The 23289-nt window shown below is 47.5% G+C and overlaps 1 protein-coding gene and 1 long non-coding RNA gene across 11 annotated transcripts; one reads left to right on the top strand and one right to left on the bottom strand.

Moving 5' to 3' along the window:
* Positions 1–427: 427 nt before the first annotated feature.
* LOC144297474 (uncharacterized) lies at positions 428–22231 on the bottom strand. Of its 6 annotated transcripts, none has more exons than XR_013364526.1 (5): positions 4617–4724; positions 2588–2712; positions 1549–1794; positions 958–1280; positions 428–652 (listed from the first exon to the last, which is right to left on the bottom strand). XR_013364526.1 is itself a non-coding variant. In XM_077871711.1 (5 exons), exons 3-5 carry the CDS (start codon positions 1680–1682, stop codon positions 582–584), a joined length of 372 nt encoding a protein of 123 aa, XP_077727837.1. In that variant the 5' UTR covers positions 1683–1794; positions 2588–2712; positions 22033–22231; the 3' UTR covers positions 428–581. The 6 variants fall into 6 exon arrangements, 5 of the variants coding, with proteins under 5 accessions (XP_077727837.1, XP_077727836.1, XP_077727839.1 ...); XM_077871711.1 differs by lacking the exon at positions 4617–4724 and adding an exon at positions 22033–22231 and having other exon boundaries at positions 1117–1283; XM_077871710.1 differs by having other exon boundaries at positions 1117–1283; positions 4711–4769.
* Positions 4800–23058, top strand: LOC144297475 (uncharacterized). Of its 5 annotated transcripts, none has more exons than XR_013364527.1 (6): positions 4800–4932; positions 5172–5298; positions 9573–9719; positions 10199–10320; positions 22036–22127; positions 22692–23058. It is a non-coding gene; the product is annotated as an uncharacterized LOC144297475 (long non-coding RNA). The 5 variants fall into 5 exon arrangements; XR_013364529.1 differs by having other exon boundaries at positions 22725–23058; XR_013364530.1 differs by lacking the exon at positions 10199–10320.
* The last annotated feature ends 231 nt before the right edge of the window (positions 23059–23289 follow it).

Raw genomic sequence — 23289 nt, forward strand, 5'->3', positions numbered from 1 at the left:
AGGCAAGGCAGCACCAAGGCCCTCATTTTACACGTGGGAGAATGATGGCTGAGAGGTCACATGTTGTTGCCAGCAAGCTCACTCAGGGGCTTTAGTGATGGAACCCACTCCAGAGCCCAGGCCCTGACTGGGTGCTCCTCCCCAACACACAGCAGCAGGGGTGGGGGGTGGGGTGGGGGGTGGCCAACTCAAGAGTGAATGTGAAATGATTTAAACAAATGAACAGGGATCCTGGGTGGCGCAGCGGTTTGGCGCCTGCCTTGGCCCAGGGCGCGATCCTGGAGACCCGGGATCGAATCCCACGTCGGGCTCCCGGTGCATGGAGCCTGCTTCTCCCTCTGCCTCTCTCTCTCTCTCTCTCCTCTGTGTGTGTGACTAACATAAATAAATAAAGAAAAAAATATAAAAAAAAAAATAAAAATAAACAAATGAACAAAACAGACACAGTGCAAGAGCAGAAGGTGAATTGGTAGTAGGCTGTGCGTGAGGCGTTGGGGTGGGTCTCGAGTTCTTGGGGCAGAGGCTGGGGGTAGAAACAGTCAACTTCTGGCCTTTGAGGGACCCAGTTAGGCCAGCTGCTGTCAGTCTTCCTGGTCCTCCAGGCCAGGGCTTCTGGGACACTCGGTATTTTCCAGGATGCAATTTTGAGCACCTTAAAAGAGGGCCGAAGGGGAGTGGGGATCAACGTCTGGCTCAGATTTCCTTCCTCAGAGCCGGACACCAGGCTAGGAAACTGCCCACAGTGCACAGTCCTATCATTCAAATGAAACATAAAACCCAGGCCCCAGGGAGTCACACACGGTCACCAAGGACACCCCAGCCTGAGGCCGAGCCAGGAGCACTGGGGCGGGAGGCCGGGATCAGCCCTTTCCCTGACACACAGCATCACCCCACCAGGCAGCGCCTCTCAGGACCCTGTGGCCGGTCCCCCCAGGTGACATAACTCCCCGTCCTTACCTCAGGGCTCGCTCTGCTGTGGCAACAGTGTGCCACTTCCCAGGATTATGAGAAATAACTTTCCTAAGAGTGTCACCAGCTGCAGATGCCCCCGTCATAAAGTGTCCCGGCTCTAAGCCGCCTAGGGCTTTTATGCCCTTACTCTTAGCTACTCATTACCCGGCTTAATTAGGTCAGGAAACGCTCCCGGGGAGGACACTCTCCGCAGGAGGCGAGGCTGGAGGCGCGGTTCTCCGCGGCGCCACTTCCTGAGGCTGGAGCCGGGCGGGGAAAGCCTGGAGGAGCGCAGTGGAGACGGCGGGGCCACGGCCTCCTGCAAACAGCTGCTGGCAAAGAGGCAGAGATGCGCACATTTGCTCCTGGGCCCTCCAGGGAGCTGAGGGTTGCACTTGTTTACCGGAACAGCCCCGGGTCTGAAGCTTGGAAGTGCCCGCCCCGCTGCCGCCCACCTCCGTGAACAGCCCCACTCCCACCTGGCCAGGCCCTCCCCCACCATAACCACTTGCAGGATTTCCGCGCAGGCCCTGACCATCCCAGCCTGACGGAGCCCGGCGCGGCCTCCTGTTTTTCAGGCCAGGTCCTGATCTTTACCCTAAACCATTTTGGTGGTCGTTTGGGTGCTCCGCCAGGCCTCCCTGAGAAGATAAGGCCAGGGTTTTTCTGGAGTCAAGCGCAGGAATGAGGGGGCCTTTCTGCTGCAGCGGTGGGTGAAGGGCAGGCGACATGGTCTAGGAGTTAACACGGGGCATGGACGGCTTCAAGTCCAGCCTTGCTATCCTCTGTCGTTCTGTGAACTTGGATCAACTGTTCCATCATTCTGAGCCTCAGTTTCCTGACCTGCACAGACAGAGAGTACTGCGGAGTTCCTGGGAGGTTGAAACTGTCTACTCCAGCCTCGCGGCAGAACCAGGCAAACGTTCAGGAAGAAGGAGCTGGTGTTGCCAACGTCAGGACCGTGGTCAGGGGCTTTGCCTTGGGCCAGGGAGCCAGGGAGGACTCCGACGTTATTGACCCACCGCCCGCTTTCCTTTCCCGGAAACTGAAGAGGAGGGGAAGTAATATTAGAGCTCCTAGGATCTACTGGAGCCGTTCATATTTACATGATTTCACTTAGTTATTAAATTATCTGTTGTATGGGGATCCCTGGGTGGCTCAGCGGTTTGGCGCCTGCCTTTGGCCGGGGGCGCGATCCTGGAGACCCGGGATCAAGTCCTACGTCGGGCTCCCTGCATGGAGCCTGCTTCTCCCTCTGCCTGTATCTCTGCCTCTCTCTCTCTCTATGTCTATCATGAATGGATAAATAAAATATTTTTAAAAAATAAATAAATTATCTGTTGTAGCTTCTGGGCACACATTAGTGACCCCGAGGCTCAGAGAGGCTGGGTAATAGCCAGTCAATGGCAGGGCAGATCATGGGTTACAGGACCTGGTAAGTCTAAGGCTGCTGCATGGCCTGGAAATCTCAGAACGCCACCAACCTGCAGTGAGGAGGGTGACCCGAACCTCAGTACCAGTGGGGCAGATCATCACTCTCCAAGAGGGGATTTTGAAGGCTTAGAATCAAAATGTCATTCAAGAGGGAGTCTGTCTGGGGTCACTCTCTAGTCCCGTGGAACACACCCCCACTGACCTTAAGCTCTGAGCCCATGTGCTTCAGCCGTCCGTCATTTATGGTTTTGTGCCTTGCTGCTTCCGTCGCATCAAGGTCTTCTGAGAAAATGTACATTTCTTGACAAGTGATCTCATTTCCCTCTCCTGGAAAAACACAAAAGTGATTCTTGGGACTCGGATGCCCAATGGTGCTGTGATTGGAAGGTTCACAAATAAGCTTGAAAGGTGCTTCCCGTTCTACCAAGAAAAAATAAAAATGCTCCATAGTAGGGATGGGGGGGGGGTGTCGAGGAGGATGGGGTACCTCTGATTCTATCCAGAGGAGGGCAGTGGTCTATTTGCCATGGACAACAACTAGCAACCTGCTTCTCCCAGGTCCCCAAGGAAATCTTTCTTCCTCTGCTTTTGATCCACCAAAGGAGCCACACCCCTGCCTCCCCAAACTCCTATCATTGGTTTGGGGGATCCACTGGTTCCAGGGGTCCATGACTGGTGGCCTTCCTTGGCTTGTACAGTGGTTCTCACTCGAAATCCATAAAATCAAAAGAGGCTCCTGGCGGGGCGGTCAGAGGCACACCAAACACAAGAGAGGGTCTCTGGCCTTGTCACTCTCTACTTGTGACCTGAGATAAGTGAAGTCAAGATAAAGAAAACAAGGATGCTAGGGACGCCTGGCTGCCTTCAGCTCAGGGCTTGATCCTGGAGACCCACAGATCTCGGGTTCCTGCATGGGGCCTGCTTCACTCTGGGCCTGTGTTTCTGCCTCTCTCTGTGTCTCTCATGAATAAATAAAATCTTTAAAAAAAAAATTAAAGAAAACAAGGGTGCTAGGGATGGTCTCAGGCAGAACTGCTCTGTGGCCAGGCATATGGGGCTGCCATACAGGAGGCCCTCAGCGCTGGAGCATCAGTGAGTCATCCAGGCTCCTCCAGGAGGCAAGGCCCATGCAGATGGGGCCTCATGCCAAAGAAGGCGTCGGCTGGCCTGTGCACTGGGCAAGGCTGGAAAGTCTCGGTTCACAAGGGTGCTGTGACATGTAACTCGGGGTGAGGGAGCTGCTGGAACACAGAACCAGGACGCCCAGCTCTGGCACATAGGAACACCCCCCCCCGCCCCCCCCGCCCCCCTGCCCCCCCCCGCCCCCCCCCCCCCCCCCCCCCCCCCGCCGTGAGCACCATGGGGCACCATCCAGGGCCTTCGATCTCTTTCCTTTCACCTACCCTGCCCAACCCCCAACCCCTCCCCTTTCCACCCACTGGGAGGCATCACCTTCCTGTGGCTGACTCCTACACAGAGGCGGGAGTGGGAGCTGCTGCCTCCACCCTGAGCTGCTTGGAGGCAAACATCTGCTCCCTGCCATTGTTCCCCTTATTTAGGGGGTGGGAGGACCTGGTGGAGCTCTGGAGCCACAAGCCCCAGCTGCAGGCCCCAGCTGCAGTTCGGTAGACCTTCCTCCAAGGGAACAGGGAAAAGCTGAAAACTCTCCTGGGCCCTGGAGAGGGATTTTCAGTGAGTCATTCCCACAGGGCAGGGGCTGCTGCTGGTGGGGGAGCGGGAGGAAGGGTGACACTCACCCTCCTTGGCAACGCCCCAAGTTTGTTCCCTGGCTCCCTGGAGCCTGGCAAGGCCACGTGGCTGATGGATATAGTCACCTGTGTCCCTCCCTCCCCTCTGGGTCTGCCCCCTGCACCACCTCTAAGCACCAGGCCTGCAGCAGAGCACCTGGAGTCTTGGGTGTGGGTTCTGGCGCTTGTCTCACCCAACAGTTCAATGCCAGTCCAATCACACATACCACAGGGGCTGTGGGATCAAGCGGTCACCAGCTGACCTACCTAGGAAATGCAGGGATATGTTCCAGCACCTTCCTGGCAACCCCACCTACTTAACAGGGAGTTTCAAATGCCAGGTTGGAGCTAGAGGGAACCACAGTGAAGTGATTCTCAAAATACCGGTGTTAAGGACATGGCAGTAAACAAATAGGATGAGGCAGGCCCCTCCTCCAGTGTACTTGCAGTCTGGTGGAGGGGTAAACCTTAAAGTTCGCGAACCCCAATGTAGATAGCACAAGCCGGTGGGGGTGGGGGGTGTTAAGGGAAGGCATCTCTGAGAAGTGACAATGAGGTGAGCAGACGTCGGGTCTACCTGGCTCGACCTGCAGCTAGCTATGGAGCTGAAGTTCTAAAACAATAGGAGGCAGCATGTTCCAGAACCCAGGCCAGCTCTAAGTCAGAGTTCCAATTCTGGGCCATAAAATGATTCATCGTGTGGCTAGACCAGCAGCCCTTGGTTCCCTGTGGACGATGCTATTGGCCTATCTCCCAAGGATAACAGATGTGCTCCTTAAAAGTGTTGTGAGATCCCCAGGCAAGACCCAAAATAGTGTTATTATCAGTTGCAACATGTAATTTCTAGTTTCTACCCACTGCACAAAAAGATGGGCCTTCTCAGAGCTATGCTCCATCCATTCCCAGCTGAGGCAGGGTACTCCACTTGAGATTAATCTCAATTCCCACAGACAGTTCCAGATACCTTCATTCTCTCCCTTCTTATGGACGATCTCTCAAATGTAGGGAGACTCCTGTGTCTACTGTCTCTCCTTCCAGGTCATCTTTACCACAACTTTCCACGCCTTCTTTCTTTCCAAGTAAACAATAAAAGTATCTGGAGTCAGTCAAGAGGCCTACTGTCCCACTTGGACGTACGTGCATGTCAGCGGGAATCATACTCTTGGTTTGTGATTTATCTTTCAATACATGCCCTTATCTCTTGTTGCTAGCTGCTGCCCAGTATGACTTAGTCTGGGTGTACGACTTGTTCCTTATTTATTTACTTTTATGTACGCCGATGTTTATTGCTATGTTATTGATGATAGCCAAGATATGGAAACAACCTGAGTGCCCGTCAATGGATCAATCGATAAATGCTGTATCATATCCACCTCTATTGTTTTGTTGTTGTTATTGTTAAAGATTTTATTAATTCATGAGAGACACAGAGAGAGAGAGGCAGAGACACAGGCAGAGGGAGAAGCAGGCCCCATGCAGGGAGCCCGATGCAGGACTCGATCCCAGGTCTCCAGGATCAGGCCCTGGGTGGAGGGCAGGCGCTAAACCGCTGAGCCACCGGGGCTGCCCCTTATTGTTCCTTTAGTTAAGTGCTATCTTTGGAATCAGGGCCCATTTGCTTCAGGGCCAGGCAGCCTCACACTAAAAAGACCTTGGCCTGTTTGCCCAGCCGAGCTGCTCCGGTCCTCAGTTCTCATCGCTAGTGTCCTAACCCCGGTATAAGGTGGTGACCAGTCATTGCCCTCATTTGGTCTCTGATGGACCAGGCTCAGCATTTCCAGCTTTTGTGTCTCATTCCCATTGCAGGAGTAAAGTGGGCCCCTCCCCGCAGTCCTTCTCATTTCCCCAGAGCCCTTTGGACTTGAGTCATCCCTTCCCGCAACCCCTCTAGTCTCTTCTCCCCTGCTCCTGGCGGGCAGCTCACTGTGACTATCTGCCTCTATTGAAGCTTTTCTCCGCCTGTCTTGATCTCATTTGTCCATTTACACTTCTTCCCTGTCTGCTCGGAACCCTGAATTCCGAGGGACTGTCCAGTGCCCCCTCCAACCTGAACCCCTCTGCTGCCCTTCTTTTCTCCCACCTGGGGCGGGGGGCGGCTTCTGTTTCCCACCCTACCCCCCTACCCCCTCACCCGGGTGGCTTCTTATGCCTCAGCCCCTGCTCCCAGCATCTCTCTCCCTAACGCCTGGTCACCAGGTTGGTGTAGCACAAAATGAAGGAAAAGCTTGGCAATTATTTAATGAGTCCACACAATGCAGACAGCCAATTAAAATATCCTTGACACAACGAATCCCCCCAGTGTAAGGCTGAACTCCAGCAAGGTCTGCCCTTCACTGGATCTGTCACACCGTCAAGATGATTGGGGTGACAATAACTAATGTTTATCTCACTAGCAAGTGGGAATTTCAGAACCCCTCTGGCTGCCATCAACCCAAATAAAGGATATTTAAATACACCCACGAACAAAAACAATACCAGAATACACAAAAAACCACTTTCTTAGAGTTGATGTGTAACTGTGCACTGAAATCCAGCCTCAAAATAACCTCAAGATAGCATGAAAGTGCTATTTGTATAGTGACTTAAATCCCAGCATTTTGTCCAAAGATGTATCGTTTTGCAAAAACACACAGCAGAACTGAGTGTAGCAGCTTTTGTAACTTCAAAGACCTTGACATTCCTCCCTCTTGCCTCCTTACAGAAGTACAAATCACAGAAGTCCTGATCAGTTAGCATTGTTCAGGTGCTTGGGGCTGGTTCAAGGATAGAAGTCACTCGCCTCATCTCAACACATTTTGATTTCTTTAAGTTATTTATTTATTTATTCACGAGAGACACAGAGAGAGGGAGGCAGAGACACAGGCAGAGAGAGAGAAGCAGGCTCCTCGCAGGGAGCCTGACGTGGGACTCGATCCCGGATCTCCAGGATCAGGCCCTGGGCTGAAGGCGGCAATAAACCGCTGAGCCACCCGGGCATCCCTTCTTATGTTTTTTATTTAAGTAATCTCTACACCTAGCGTGGGTCTTGAATTCACACCCCGAGAGTCTCATGCTCTACCAACTGAGCTGGCCAGCCACCCCTCAAAACATTTATTTTCTATTTGAAAATAGCAATTAGAGAATATTTAATATTCTCCTTCAATAGTTTTAGGAAACACTTAAGTGATTTCAGTTGTTTTCCTGAACTGACAATAAGAGCTCTTATTTTATTTTGTTTTATTTTTTTATAATAAATTTATTTTTTATTGGTGTTCAATTTGCCAACATACAGAATAACAGCCAGTGCTCATCCTTTATTTTGTTTTAGAAAATAAATCAATAACCAGAGATTTTTATCAATTTAAAAAGATTTGATTACTAATATTGAATTGGATTTAAAATATCTTTTGGGGATCCCTGGGTGGCGCAGTGGTTTAGCGCCTGCCTTTGGCCCAGGGTGCGATCCTGGAGACCTGAGATCGAGTCCCACGTCGGGCTCCCGGTGCATGGAGCCTGCTTCTCCCTCTGCCTATGTCTCTGCCTCTCTCTCTCTCTATGTGTGTGACTATCATAAATAAATAAAAATTTAAAATAAATAAATAAATAAATAAATAAAATACCTTTGGGGGATCCCTGGGTGGCGCAGCGGTTTGGCGCCTGCCTTTGGCCCAGGGTGTGATCCTGGAGACCCGGGATCGAATCCCATGTCGGGCTCCCGGTGCATGGAGCCTTCTTCTCCCTCTGCCTGTGTCTTTGCCTCTCTCTCTCTCTCTCTCTCTGTATGTGTGACTATCATAAATTAAAAAATAAATAAATAAATAAATAAGTAAAATAAAATAAAATATCTTTTGGGAAAATATGAATTTAAAACATGGGGCATGCCTTTTGAATAAGTAAAACAAAAATAGATTTGAAGGTTTTTTTTTTAAAGACTTTATTTTGAGAGAGAGAGAGAGCATGCATGAGTAAGGGGAGGGGGAGAGGTAGAGGGAACAGCAGACTCCCCGTTGAGCAGGGGCCCGATTCCAGGCTTGGTGGGGCTGGATCCCAGGACCCTTGGGATCATGAGCTGAGCCAAGGCAGACGTTCAACTGACTGAGCTACCTGGGTGCCCCAATCTGATGCGTTTCTGAAGAACATTCTCTAAAATGGCATCCTCTTCCCATCTTTATCCCTCTGAGCTATAGGATACTCTGAGCTATGGGATTTAGTGAAAACATCCCTAAAGCAAAGAAAATATTCTCTGCCTCCCACCTTCCTTAGCCTATCCATTGAGGTGCCTTTCTTTCTTTTTTTTTTTTTTAAGATTTTATTTATTTGAGGGGGGAAGGGCAGAGAGAGAAAGGGAGAAGCAGACTTCTTGTTCTATCCCAGGACCTAGAGATCGTGACCTGAGCCAAAGGTAGATGCTCGACTGCCTGAGCCACCCAGGCACCCTGAGGTGCCCTTCTAAATGTGAGCTGAAGTCTCCTGGATTTGGAGATCTAAGGATTGGTCTCAGGCCCTAGTTCAATGACTTACTAGCTGTGTGTCTTTGGGCAAGGGACTATTCCTCTGAGCCTTGGTTTTCTCACCTGTGTAATGGGGAACATAAGCACTACCTCCCAGGGTTGTGGCGAGACATAACTGAGACACCATATTTGTAAAAATTGCTTTAAAATAAAACACAGGAGCTCTACTGGGGTGCCTGGCTGGCCTACCTGGAAGAACATGTGACTCTTGATCTCAGGGTTGTGAGTTCAAGCCCCACACTGAGTGTAGAGATTACTTAAAAAGAAAAGAAGCATGCACTGAGGGATAAAATCAGAGGCACCTGGGTGGCTCAGTTGGTTGAGCAACTGACTCTTGGTTTCAGCTCTGGTCATGGTCTCAAGGTCACAATCTTGGTTTTGTGGGGTCAAGCCCTGCCTTAGGCTCCATGCTCAGTGGGGAATCTGCTTAAGGTTCTCTCTCTCCCTCTCTCTCCCTCTACCTCTCCCCCCACTCATGTGTGTGCACACGTTCTCTCTCGCTCTCAAATAAATAAGTGAATTTTTAAAAATATTTTATTTATTTATTTATTCATGAGACACAGACACACACAGAGGCAGAGACACAGGCAGAGGCAGAAGCAGACTCCATGCAGGGAGCCTGACGGGGGACTCGATCCCGGGTCTCCAGGATCATGCCCTGGGTGGAAGGTGGCACTAAACCGCTGGACCACTGGGGCTGCCCAATAAATGAATCTTTTAAAAAAAGATTTTATTGGGGCTCCTGGGTGGCCCAGCAGTTGGATGTCTGCCTTAGTTCAGGTCATGATCCCAGGTCCCCAAATTGAGTCCCACGTTCGGCTCCCCATAGGGAACCTATTTCTCCCTCTGCCTGTATCTCTGCCTTTCTCTTGAATAAATAAATAAATAAATAAATAAATAAATAAATAAATAAATAATCTTTTAAAAATTTTGTTTATTTATTTGACAGAGGAAGAGCACAGCTGGGCAAGTGGCAAGCAGAGGGAGAAGGAGAAGCAGGTTCCCCGCTGAGCAGAGAGCCCTATGTGGGTCTCAACTCCAGGACCCCGGAAATATGACCCAAGCCAAGGCAGATGTCCAAATGACAACCACCCAGGTACCCAGTAAAATGAATCTTTAAAAAATAAAACACAGAAAGTGTCTGATGGGTTCTAATGTGGATAAAATTTCAACTACCCTTTCTTTGTTGAATTGTGTGAGAAATACTCACAGATATGGGGAAGATCAAGTTTAAATATACATGAATTATGAAATAAATTAAGAACTATATTAAAAAGCACTGGATTTTCTGTTAAGGGAAAGTTTCAGTAAACTTTCAAAAAATGCTGTCTTCATATTTCTCACTTGTGAAGAACAAAGTCTAGAGTTTATCTGGTCTCACACATCTTCAGGACAAGGAAAGAAACCCAAAGTTAGAAGACCAACCAGGGACCATCTATACAGAAGTCCCCTTTGTGAGCATCACCCAGAGGAGCAAAGATTTCCCTTCAGACACCCTGGGCTTGAGGACAGATACCTTTTTCCCTTTTGTTTCTGTCCAAGGTTCTTCCTCAATGGTTCTTCTTTTCCTCTAAGGTGAAATATGTCTCTGGCACAATCTGTACACCCTGAAGAGGCAGTGCCATGTGATGGACAGAATAAAATCATCGACCAGTTAGGAGTTAGGAGAGCTTAGATGAGTCTCAAGGCCTCCAAATGTAAGCCTCAGCTTCCTAAACTATAAAGTGATGATAATAATACCAACCTTGAGGGAAATGTATGATTAGATAAAAATGTGTAATTGAAAACAGCTTATTAAAAAAAAAGAAAACAGCTTATAAATTATAATCTATAATGTAAGCCATTATTATCATGACAGATCATTTTTTAAGATTTTTTATTTATTTATTTTTTTAATTATTATTATTATTTTTATTGGTGTTCAATTTACCAACATACAGAATAACCCCCAGTGCCCGTCACCCAATCACTCCCACCCCCCGCCCTCCTCCCCTTCTACCACCCCTAGTTCGTTTCCCAGAGTTAGGAGTCTTTATGTTCTGTCTCCCTTTCTGATATTTCCCACACATTTCTTCTCCCTTCCCTTATATTCCCTTTCACTATTATTTATATTCCCCACATGAATGAGAACATATAATGTTTGTCCTTCTCCGACTGACTTACTTCACTCAGCAGATTTTTTATTTTTTAAGATATTTTACCCATTTATTTGAGAGAAAGACAGCAAGAGTGGGGGGATAGGAAGAGGAAGAAAGAGAAGCAGACTCCCCACTGAGCAGGGGATACACCCCTGCCCCAATGCAGGGCTTGATTCCAGGACCCTGGGATCATGACTTCAGCTGAAAACAGACACTTGACTGACTAAACCACCCAGGTGCTACAAGATTTTTTTTTTTTTTAAGTAATTTCTATACCCAAGGTGAGGCTTGAACTCACAACCAGGAGATCTAGAGTCACAGGCTCTACTCACTGAGACAACCAGTTACCCCAGAAACCAGTTACTTTAAATGCTTCTTTCTCCTTTGTGGGTTCTGCTAGAGAAGTTTTCCCTTTTCTTTCTTTCTTTTTTTTCTTTAAAGGTTTTATTTACTTATTTTAGAGATAGTGTGAGCATGAGTGGGGAGAGGGGCGAAGGGAAAGAGAGAGAATCTCAAGCAGACTCCCCAGTAAGCATAGGCCATCTCAGGGCTTGATCCCAGGACCCTGAGATTAGGACTTGAGCCAAAATCAAGAGTCAGAGGCTTAACCAACTGCACCACCCAGGTGCCCCACTCTTTTTCTTCTTCCTGCATCTCCTGGGTCTCCCTTTTACCTTCTCCTTCCCCTCCCTTTCCTCTGTCATTGCCCATCCTCCCTGTGCCTACATTTGAGCTTTGATCATAGCTCCAAGGAAACCTTCAAGCAAGAGTGACACTAGCATTTCTAAACCCTGTTTACCATTGCATGACTTTTTTCTTCTGTACACACAGTGGTTACAATCCAGAATTATTCTAATTCTGGGGAAAGGATGGGAAGGCAGCTCTTCCTCCAGCAGTCTTTGCATGGTTCTGAAAAGAGGCACATTGTTTGGAAAAAGGCAAACTGCTCACTTTTCCCCAAATAGCACTTGTTCAGGAAATACACACTCACAAATGTTTACCAATATAATGCGCACTTGTGGTGAATATTATCAAAATCTATTAGCCAGAGAAGCCAGGATCTTGCCATTGGAGAGGGGATGGAGAAGGAAGGAGAAGAGTACATGCATGATGACAGTGCAAATGGAGAGAAAAGAGATTAAGATGATGGAAAGGAGGGGGTGCCTGGCTCGCTCAGTCGGTGTCACGTGCACCTCTTGATCTTGGGGTCATGAGTTGGAGCTGCGGAGGCCGAGAAAAATTAAGGCCGTCCCACCTAAAGTTTAGCATTAGCACAAGTACAGCCATCTTAGGCCCCTGTGAATAAGAGCTGAATTTATGGGAAAAACTGCAGAATGTCCTCAATGTCCTTGGCAGGTAATCCCAGATCAGAAAGACAACAGAGCTCAGAATTGCCCTCGGCAGAGAATCCCATATCAGAAAGACAACAGAGCCCACGCCCATGGTAGAAAATCCCCTAGACCAGCCTATAAAAAACCCAGCTGTAACCCACTTCGGGGTCCAAGTCCCTGCTCCCAAGTCGGGTATACTTGGACCCAAGCTCAAGCTTGTAAATAAACCCTCATGTGTTTGCATCGGTGTCGGCTCCTTGGTGGTTTCTCGGATTCGCAATCTTGGGCACAACAGAGCCCCATGTTGAGTGTAGAGATTACCCAAAAATAAAATTTTCTTTTAAAAAATGTTTTATTTATTTATTTGAGAGAGAGAGAACACTGCATGAGCAGTGGGGAGGAGCAGAGGGAGAAGCAGACTCCCTGCTCAGCCGAGAGACTGATATGGGCTCTGAGATCATGATCTGAGCAGAAGGTAGTTGCTTAACCAGGTGAGCCCCCTCACCCAGGCACCCCAAAAATAAGATCTTAAAAAAGAAAAAGGTGACAGGAAGGAGAACACAGGGAGCAAGAGAAGGATAAAAGCAAAAAACTTTCTTCAAAGGAATCTTCTTAAAAAAAAATTGGGGGACGCCTGGATGGCTCAGCAGTTAAGCATCTACCTTCGGCCCAGGGCAAGATCTTGGAGTTCAGGGATCAAGTCCCACATCCTGCTCCCTACAGGGAGCCTGCTTCTCCCTCTGCCTGTGTCTCTGCCTCTCTCTCTCTCTCTCTCTCTCTCTCTATCTCGTCTCTCATGAATGAATGAATGAAGGAATGAATGAATGAATAAATAAATAAAATCTTTAAATGAGATATTCTTTTTTTTAATTTTTATTTATTTATGATAGTCACACACAGAGAGAGAGAGAGGCAGAGACACAGGCAGAGGGAGAAGCAGGCTCCATGCACCGGGAGCCCGATGTGGGATTCGATCCCGGGTCTCCAGGATCGCGCCCTGGGCCAAAGGCAGGCGCCAAACCGCTGCGCCACCCAGGGATCCCAATAAAATCTTTAAAAAAAAGACGTGGGTCGGGCTCCCTGCATGGAGCCTGTTTCTCCCTCTGCCTGTGTCTCTGCCTCTCTCTGTGTCTCTCATGAATAAATAAATAAAATATTTAAAAATAAATAAATAAATAAAAGACTTGGGGTCTCCAGGATCACGCCCTAGCTGAAGGTGGTGCTAAAGCTCTTAACATATTGATCATAGTTCTTTTAAATTGCTGATATGAGAGACGCCTGGGGGCTCAGTGGTTGAGCATCTGCCTTCAGCTCAGGGCGTGATTTTGGAATCCCAGGATCGAGTCCCACATCAGGCTCCCTGCAAGGGGCCTGCTTCTCCCTCTGCCTATGTCTCTGGCTCTCTTCCTGTGCCTTTCATGAATAAATAAAATCTTAAAAAAAAAAAAAAAAAAAACACCCTAATCTGAGAATTCCAACATCCCTGCCATATCTGGTTCTGATGCTTGCTTTTCAAATTGTGTTTTTTGCTTTGGGGTACGTCTTGTAATTTTTTTCTTGATAGCCGGACAAATAGTGGGCAAAAGGAACTGCTGTAAATAGGCCTGTAGCCATGAGTTGGTGGGGCATGGAGGGAGAGGAAGCAACCTATAATCCTATGATTAGGTCAGACTTTCAATCAGCCTGTGCCTACACTGTGACCTTCACAAGATTCTCCTTGTGACGCCTATCCCCTTGTGAGTGGGATAGAACGGCTAGAGGAGGTTAAAGCTTTATTTCCTTTCTCCAGGTCAGTTAGACTCTAGTAACACCACAGCAGGTTAGGTTTAGATTAACTAGTTTCCCCTGATAGTGGTCCTCCTTAAGAAGAACAGAATGTTCTGGCTATTTCAAAATGGTTCCTTTCATCTCCACCCCTTCTGGAAGCCCAAGGGGATTTTCTTTCCTTACTATGGGAATCTGGAAGAGTTCTGGGAGGCAAGTCTCATAACATTGTCAGGGAACCCTCATTACTAGGTCCCCTGGAGTTTTTAACTCTCAGACTTGTCCACATGAGCCTCCAGCAATTCGTCAATTATACTTTAGGTTTTCTTACCCCAGCACTGGTTTCCAGTTTCTGCTTTGCGTCTCTGCTCTGGGAAGCCATGACTTCCTGTGTTTGTTTGTCTGTCTTTCCAATCTTGGGGGCAGCAGTTTGCCCTGTGTCCTCCTCTTTTACAGATCCAAGAAAATATGTTGATTTTTTTCAGTCTGTTTAGCTTTTCACTTATTGCTAGGATGAAGTGGCAACCCCCAAGCTCCTTTCATGTGGAATAAAAAAACCAAAGCCTTGCTCCATTTTCCAGTGAGGTAAGATAAATTCAGCTCTTAGCCTACAGTTCCTTCCTGTCTCTCTGTTGTTTCTGCTATGGTTTTGAGGTGTTTAGGATCTATAGCTCAGTTTGAGTGAAAGATGTAACTAGACATGTTAAATATCTTGTTATTGATATGTTTTATCATCCCTTGAGGTTTTGCTTCTTCTCTGCTCTCTCTCTCTTTTTTTTTTTTTTTTAAGATTTTATTTATTCATGAGAGACACAGAGAGAGAGAGGCAGAAACACAGGCAGAGGGAGAAGCAGGTTCCCTGCAGGGAGCCTGATGTGGGACTTGATCCCAGGCCCCTGGGATCACACCCTGAGCCAAAGTCAGCTGCTCAACCACTGAGCCAGCCAGGTGCCCCTCTATCCCCTATCTGTTCAAAAGTGAACTAAAGAAAACAGTGCTAGAAGGAAGAAAAAAGCATGTGTAGCCTGAATCATGACACAAAAGGTAGATTCGTGTTTGTGCTTGTTTCCCCTCTGTACCCATCAATGCTGTTGACTGAAGACAACAGAACCAACTATAGATAACTCAAGAAGAGAAGGAATTAACTGAAAGGTGATCTCCAGGAAAATGGGCAAAACCCAAATCTATTCATACACGCATGAACCCTAGCCAAGACCCACTTCAGAAACAGTCTGGCTGATAACCCCAGAAAGTCTCTAGGGGACACTTGGCTCCATTTCTATGAATTATCAGTAACCATTTATTTATCTTTATGGCACTCCTCCCAGATTCAAAGAATTGGGCTAAAATAGATGATGTTCCCTATGGGAAGAGGGAATGCTGGTTCAGCCTTCCATGGTGGGAAGCAGGATCCTTTATTCCACTAGGACTCCTTCACTGGAAAGACTCATGGGTAGGATGGAGGTTTGGAAGTGGACAACCAAAGCATGACCTAAGTCCTATCCCAACCTAACCCAATATCCACATGTATTGGGTATGTATGTATGTAGCTCTCTTCCTACTTAATACTTCCTAAGAGGTGGAAGACATCCTCCTCCCTATCTATATTGTCTAGCAGCAATCCTACTTCCCTTGAAGGAAGGAAGGATCAATGACCCAGTCAACACTCCAACTCCCTCTTCTTCCTGTTTGTTTAATGACACAAAGAGACAAAAACATCAGGAAGCTCTATTAGCTTATATTTCAATATATCTCCTGTGGAAGCTTTCTTTCCATGGGTGCTAAAACCCCTAAACCAGCAAAGAACAGATACGTGGGGATAGGAAGCAAAAAAAAATTGTGAATGGGTCACTGGGTATAATTTTGCCCACTTTCGTTTCCTGGTTCTTAGCTCCATATATTTTGCATTTTTTAAAAAGTAATCTCTACAAGCAATGTGAGGCTTGAACCCATGACCCTGAGATCAAGAGTCACATTTTGTACCAACTGAGCCAGCCAGGTGCCTCAGCTCTGTGTATTTTGGCTGTAGAAGGGACCAATCCTTGTGCTGGTCATTGATTCAGAGCATAAGTTACATCCTGCAATATAACACACCAATCTCTGAAAGTGCTATATGTCTCTGGTAGTCCATGCACACCACTGTTTTATGACTTCTTGACAATGGAGTACATGGTAAGACTACTGAATCTTATGACAGCAGTGTATTACTTTCTTTTTTCTTTTTTTTTTTCCAGTGTATTACTTTTATCTTTCACTGTAAAACAATGTTTGTGGGACACCTTGGAGATGGTTAAGGCATTCATTATCTTCACAATTCTTTTTAAGATTTTAAGTAATCTCTACACTCAATGTGGGACTTGAACTTACAGCCCTGAGATCAAGAATTGCATGCTCTACCAACTGAGCCAGCCAGGCACCCCTAACTTCACAATTTTTATGTCAGCAGAATCAAGGAAAGCAAACACAATCTAGGATAAGAGCTTATTCTGATAAGGACAAAATAGAGGCAACCATTTGATGACAGAAGGGGTCCAATGTAATAAAGTTGTCACCAGATAGCTGGCTGGTCTCCCCAATGACTAGCACCATAACGAAGTGTTGGTCTACTGCAAATTGAGCTCACAGCAGAGGTGGGGGGTCAGGTCTGCCTTGGTAAGAAGTTCATGTTATTGAGATCATCCATACATGATCTTCATTTTCCTGACACCATGACCTTTTGCTCCTGAGCCCAAAGTATAAGCCCTGGGGTAATGGAGAAGGAAGCTCCCTGACATTCACCTGGTGCCTGGTGGTCATCTTGCTCACCTGGTAAAGAGCCTTTTGGTAAGTGGGGCCTTTTGATAAGAATTCACATGGGACACAAACATACCATCAATAAACCTCCCTCCCCAGGGGATCCCTGGGTGGCTCAGCAGTTTGGCGCTTGCCTTAAAAAAAAAAGAAACCTCTCTCCCTGGATTATTGGGACAGATCAATGGTCCAATAAATGTGAAATGCAAGGCACATACTTTGAGCTCGATAAATGGCACTTTTTAACACCAAAGAATAGAATATGTACAGTGTATAAATTATTCCCTGAAACCATGTTGGAAAAATATAGTAGAGAAAATATGAAGTATACCATTTGTATCATGTAAAAACCAGCACTCAAAACAGGTTCCAGAACACAAAGAAACTGTGTTTCTTTTCTTTTTTTTTTTTAAGATCTTATTTATTTATTCATGAGAGACACGTATATATAGAGAGAGGCAGAGACACAGACAGAGGAGAAGCAGGCTCCATACAGGAAGCCCGACAGGGACTCAATCCCAAGACTCCAGGATCATGCCCCGGGCCACTGAGCCACCCAGGATTCCCCTGTTTCTTTTCTAGGAAAACTTCTACTAACTTTGACCCAATCCAATAGAAGTTACTTTAATCAGAAAAAAAAATAGTATTTTTCATTTTGGAAACGAAATCCTAATGTCAGGTTTAGGTGCTATGGTTCCTCGAAACTTTCTGAGTATATTATATTCGAGGCTATGTGTAAATTATAGTAAAGCTTATTCATGTGAATCAGAAAACCACAAGAGGGAAAATATTCACAGGTTTTGTTCAAAGGAAATGTTTTGTAAGTTAATAATTTATGTTTATATGACTCTTTTCTCCCTAATGATCTAAAATTGCTTGGTAGGCAACTGTGGTCACCACTTTACAAAATGGGCAATAAATTTCATTAATAATCTGATTGGTATTTATTGCACAGGACATTGTGTGGGTTGTGGGTTCAGGCAAGAAGTTTCCTCTAGCTTCTGGACAGCTGTGGTCCAATGTGGGTAAAACATGCTGTGATGCTGGCAGTAGCACATGTCCAGAAAAATAAAATAAAATAAATAGCTCCCCAACACAGGGTATATGATGGGTGAGTACCCACAGTGTCCTCTTCCTTGGCTTTCGGGAAACAGCCTCATTTCCAGGGGGAGAGAGGACACCTCACAGTGTGTGTGTGGAGGGGAGGGCCGTGTGGGTGAAGGCAGAGCCCTGGACACAGCCTCTGTGGAGGGAGGCGGGGAGCAGGTCCGCCCAAAGGAGAGGCTCCCCGAGCTGCCAGGGCAGTAGCAGCAAATGAAGGGAATGAGGCAGGATGAAGGTCCTAAGGTCACACTATATGTCAAGGACAGAGCCAGTCAAGAAAACTAGAAGTCTGCGCTCCCAGGCTCCTAACATTACTGGGAGACACTGCTTCCTTGAGATCTCATAAATCATGGGATTTCCCAGGTAAATACACTCATTTCATTCCCCTCTTTGCTGCTATCACTAAACTGGTAGGTTTTCCCAGAGTGTCCTCACCGTATCACGGATGCTGGAGGTGGACACCTAACCGACGCTCACTAACTACAACCAGATGAACCGTCGTCAGGTGGAAAGCCCCAGACAGTGTGCCGCGCTTGTCCGTGGCGCCGCAGACCTGCCCCGTCCCGTCCCAGCCCGTAGCCGTCCTCCTAACTGGAGGAAGGGTCCCCTCCTCACCTCTCGGCGGTCCCTTTCCCTGCCTGTGTGAGTGTGCGGCCACCGTGTGTACATGTGCGCGCCACCTTAGACGCCTTGAGCACTCAGGCTTGTTTGTTTTAATTTTTTTTAAAAAAGAGATCTTACTTATTTATTCATGAGAGACATAGAGAGGCAGAGGGAGAAGCAGGCCCCATACAGGGAGCCCGGTGCGGGACTCCACCTGTGACCCCGGGGTCACGCCCTGCGCCGAAGGCAGGCGCTCAACTGCTGAGCCTCCTAGGCGGCCCAGGTTTGTAGGTTTTGACTCCCTCACGCCCATTATCACGGTACCAGCCACATAATTGGCCCCAAGAAACACTTGCCCACCATTGGGGAAAAACTTATGGGTAAAGATACCCTTTTCGTGCTATTCCTTTGTCCTCTACTCCTAGGTGACCTCCGGTGAAGTCCCCGGCTCTCTGTTAATGTCCCCAGTACTTTCTGTTCAACCTGGAAAGAGCCAGGGAGTTGTCTCCCACACAAACCAGCCATGCAGTGCAGGTTTTCCCTCTAAGAGCTTGTGGTCTTTGAAGTGTGATCTGAGAGGCCAAGCGTTTCTCCCTCCCTTCACCGGTGCCCACGATGTAACCGCGAGAGATTCATTCACCCGCACTCACTACGTCACGTGCCCGACACCCTTTTTAGAGGCTTTTCCCTGAGCAGCAAAGAACACTGCTACAGGAAATCGAATGGCTCCTCCAGGAAGCTCTGAGACCTGAGACCCAAGAATCTGCCTCCATGCCTGCCCTGCTTCAGCATCAGCTGCTTTTAGCACTGTGGCTTTCAAACATTTTATTTTTTTAAAGATTTTATTTATTTATTTATTCATGAGAGACCCAGAGAGAGAGGCAGCGACACAGGCAGAGGGAGAAGCAGGCCCCATGCAGGGAGCCCGATGTGGGACTGGATCCCAGCATTCTGGGATCACGTTCTGGGCCAAAGGTCAGCCGCTGACCCACCCAGCTTTCAAGCATTTTAAATCTCAATTCACAATCAGAAATCCGCCTCCTATGCATCCCCCAAATACAAGCCCCCGCCCCCTCCCCGCCATCTCGCCTGGCCCCCAATCCCCAGCCTTACTCCTTTTTGCCAAAATACCTGCGTGTTCCACCACCCCCTCCCCATCCCACCTCATACAAAACCCCACCCCTGCCTGAGGCTTGATCCCATCCCAGGGAGGAACACCCCTTCCCTCCACTACCCTGGATGATCAGTGACTTAACCCTGCAAATCCTGCTCAGCTCATTCCAGGCTCTAAATCTCCCAGTGAGGTCCCAGGTGGGTGTCAGTCTGCGTCTGGGCTCCTCCCAGTCTTGCTGTCAGTGTGAGTCCGGGCACTCTCCCCTCATCCCCAGCAAGGCAACTGATGCATCAAGCATGTGCTCGCATGGCTTGAGGAGAAACCCTTGGTAGAGAGAGTGTAGCCAAAATGTCAGGAGGCAGCTCCCTCCTCAGAGCCAGCCCGGTCTTGTTATCATGCCAGGCAGTGTGTACTTCCTGTGCTTCCTCGCCCACACACCCCCTTGCCCTCTCCTTTTCAGACCATCTGGTAACAAGACACAGGCCCTGGGCTGGGCCACACATCCCAGATACACCTCCCTTAGCTGTACAAAAAAAAAAAGGCCCTGAAGACTATGGCTCTTGTATAAGACTATAATAAATTATTTTTCTTAATTCTTATTTATTTATTTTTTAAATTCTTTTTTTTAAAGAGAACTTATGGGATCCCTGGGTGGCGCAGTGGTTTGGTGCCTGCCTTTGGCCCAGGGCGCGATCCTGGAGACCCGGGATTGAATCCCACGTCGGGCTCCCGGTGCATGGAGCCTGCTTCTCCCTCTGCCTGTGTCTCTGCCTCATTCTCTCTCTCTCTCTGTGACTATCGCAAATAAATAAAAATTAAAAAAAAAATAACTATTTAAGCAAAAGTTATAACAATGTAGTGTGGAGTTTATTTCAGATAGAAGTAAAATATATGACAACAGGAATGCATGGGTGGCTCAGTGGTTGAGCGTCTGCCTTTGGTTCAGGGCATGATCCTGGGGTCCAGGGATCCAGTCACACATCTGGCTCCCTGCAGGGAGCCTGCTTCTCCCTTTCTCCCTCTGTCGTGTCTCTGCCTCTCTCTGTGTGTCTCTCATGAGTAAATAAATAAAATCTTTAATATATATATATATATATATATATATATATATATATATATGACAACAGGGATCGAGTTGTCATACAGGGATGTCAACAGGGATCGAGATGTCAACAGGGATGACAACAGGGATTGAGTCCCACATCTGGCTCCCTGCATGGAGCCTGCTTCTCCCTCTGTTGTGTCTCTGCCTCTCTCTCTCTCTCTGTGACTATCATAAATAAATAAAAAATAAAAAAAAAATAAAGAGAACTTATTATTTTACTTTGCTTGTTTTTATTGAAGTTCGATTTGCCAACATACAGTATAACACCCACTGTTCATCCCATCAAGTGCCCTCCTCAGTGCCCATCACCCATTACACCCCCCCTCCCCCCCGCCACCGCCACCTCCTCTTCCACAGCCCTTTCTTCATTTCCCAGAGTTAGGAGTCTTTCAGGGTTTGTCTCCCTCTCTAATTTTTCCCACTGAGACAGCAATAAATTCTTAACCAAAAGCCCTCCTTTTCCTTGGCTGCTGTCTGCAAGAAGAAAAAGGGAAGGCTTATTTTCCAGCTACAAAAGATTTTTATAAGAGTCCAATGAAATAATAAAATTTAAAAATTATCCTCATTGGGATGCCTGGGTGGCTCAGCAGTTGGGCGCCTGCTTTTGGCTTGGGGCGTGATCCTGGAGTCCTGGGATCGAGTCCCACATCAGGCTCCCTGTATGGGGCCTGCTTCTGCCTCTGCTTGTGTCTCTGCCTCTCTCTGTGTGTGTCTCTCATGAATAAATAAATAAAATTTTTTTATAAATAAAAATTTTTAAAAATATGAATAAATAAATATTATCTTCATTAAAAAATTTTTTTAACAATGTTATTTATTTATTTATTTATTTATTTATTTATTTATTCAAGAGATAGAGCAAGAGCAGGAGGTGGAGGGAGACAAAGGCAGAGGGAGAAGCAGACTCCCAGCTAAGCAGGGAGCCCTACATGGGGCTCAATCCCAGGATCCCAAAATCATGATCAGAGCCAAAGGTAGACACTTTGGCTGAACCACCCTGAAAAATTTTGTTTTAATTAAATAAACACTACCTCCAATGTGGGGCCTCAATTCATGACCCTGAGATCAAGAGTCACAGTTTGGGACACCTGAGAGAGAGAGAGGCAGAGACACAGGCAGAGGGAGAAGCAGGCTCCATGCAGGGAGCCCAATGTGGGACTCGATCCCGGGACCCCAGGATCACCACGTCCTGGGCTGAAGGCAGGTGCTCAACCTCTAAGCCACCCAGGTATCCCCATATTTCCTTTCTGAGTGAAGTAAGAACATCCTCTTCCAGGGTTGGGAGGCAGAGATTCCCTTTGGAGGGAAAGAACTGTGGCTCTCAGGGGGAAGCCGCCCCTAGAAGCCCTCCTAGCCACCCACCTCTGACTCCTGTAGTCATTTGTCCTCACCTCTGTCATAGCACCTATCACACTGCATTGTAATCCTTTATTTAGTTGACAAATGATCATTTCTCTTACCAGACAATGAGCTTCCTCAGTACAGAAAGACTGCGTCATCTTGGCATCTCCTCCAGTGCCTGCAACCTAGCATGTGCTCAAGAAAGTCAATCAAGGTTAGGAATGAATGAATGTGTGCCGCTTGCTCTAGTTACAGCCACCATTTACCATTGCCTCCTCCCTAGATTAGGGCTGCAGTCTCCAGCAGGAGCTGCTGTCTGCTCTGGCCTCCCTCCTGGCTGTTTGCCACAAGAAGGAGAGACCAGAGTGGCCCTGTTCACACACAAATCCTGTTAAGCCCCTCCCCTTGCCCTCAACTCTTGGAATGTTCAGGATTGTTCTTGGAATGAATTCCAAACTCTTTAACTCACCCAACAAGCTTGATGTGATCTGGCCAGCTTTTCTTCAGATGTACTCCCCACCTGGACCTTAAGCTTGGATCCTAGTGAGCACCCTTAGTTCACCATTGTGTCCTGCTGGTTTGTTTGTTTCTTTGTTTGGCTCTGCTCCTTCACTTATGCTGGTAACACTCTTAAATTCTGCTCTCCCTGGATAATTCCTACAGTTCTAACTTACTGTCTTCCTATTGCCTTCACTAGCCACAGAAGGTTAGATACCTCTACTCAAGTTTTCACAGTGCTCTGGGCACCCCCTAACAAAGCACTTGCTCTGGATTACAGTTGCCTGCTGACTCATCTGTGACCTCTATTCAGGCACAACACACCTGCGAGGGCAGGGAACTCGTCTGTCTGGTTCACTGTGGCAGCCCCAGAGCCTCGCACAACGCCTAGCACTCAGTGTACCAAGTGTGCGATGGGTAAATGGATTCTGGAAGAGGCAAAAGAAAGTCAAAGCCGCCAGCAGAAAAGGGGCTGAAGGAGGACAGCTAAATGGGAAGATGAAAGAGAAGAGGCTGTCATCTAGCATCTGTGAGCAAATGAAACAGGGCTCTATGAAAGGCAGTAGGTCTGGGGGAGAATTCTATGAGTTTGGTTTAGGCACGTTGAACTTTAGGTCCCTGTGGCATATCCAAGCAGAAATGACTAATAGCAACAACAACAAAAAAAAAAAAAAAAAAAAGAAATGACTAATAGGAAGTTGGAGAGCAGGGTCGGGAGAGGGGACAAGGTGAAACTGGAGCCTTAAGGGTCATATCAGCAGAGGATGAAGTTAGGATATGCAGAGGAGGGGTGGACTGTGCTCACAGAGGGTGAGGAGAGGGCGGGAGGGGCAGGATCACAGGGCTAGGGAAGAGTAATGGTTTGCAGGGCAGGGAGG

Source organism: Canis aureus, chromosome 25 (genome assembly GCF_053574225.1).
Source record: "Canis aureus isolate CA01 chromosome 25, VMU_Caureus_v.1.0, whole genome shotgun sequence".
Taxonomy (NCBI): domain Eukaryota; kingdom Metazoa; phylum Chordata; class Mammalia; order Carnivora; family Canidae; genus Canis; species Canis aureus.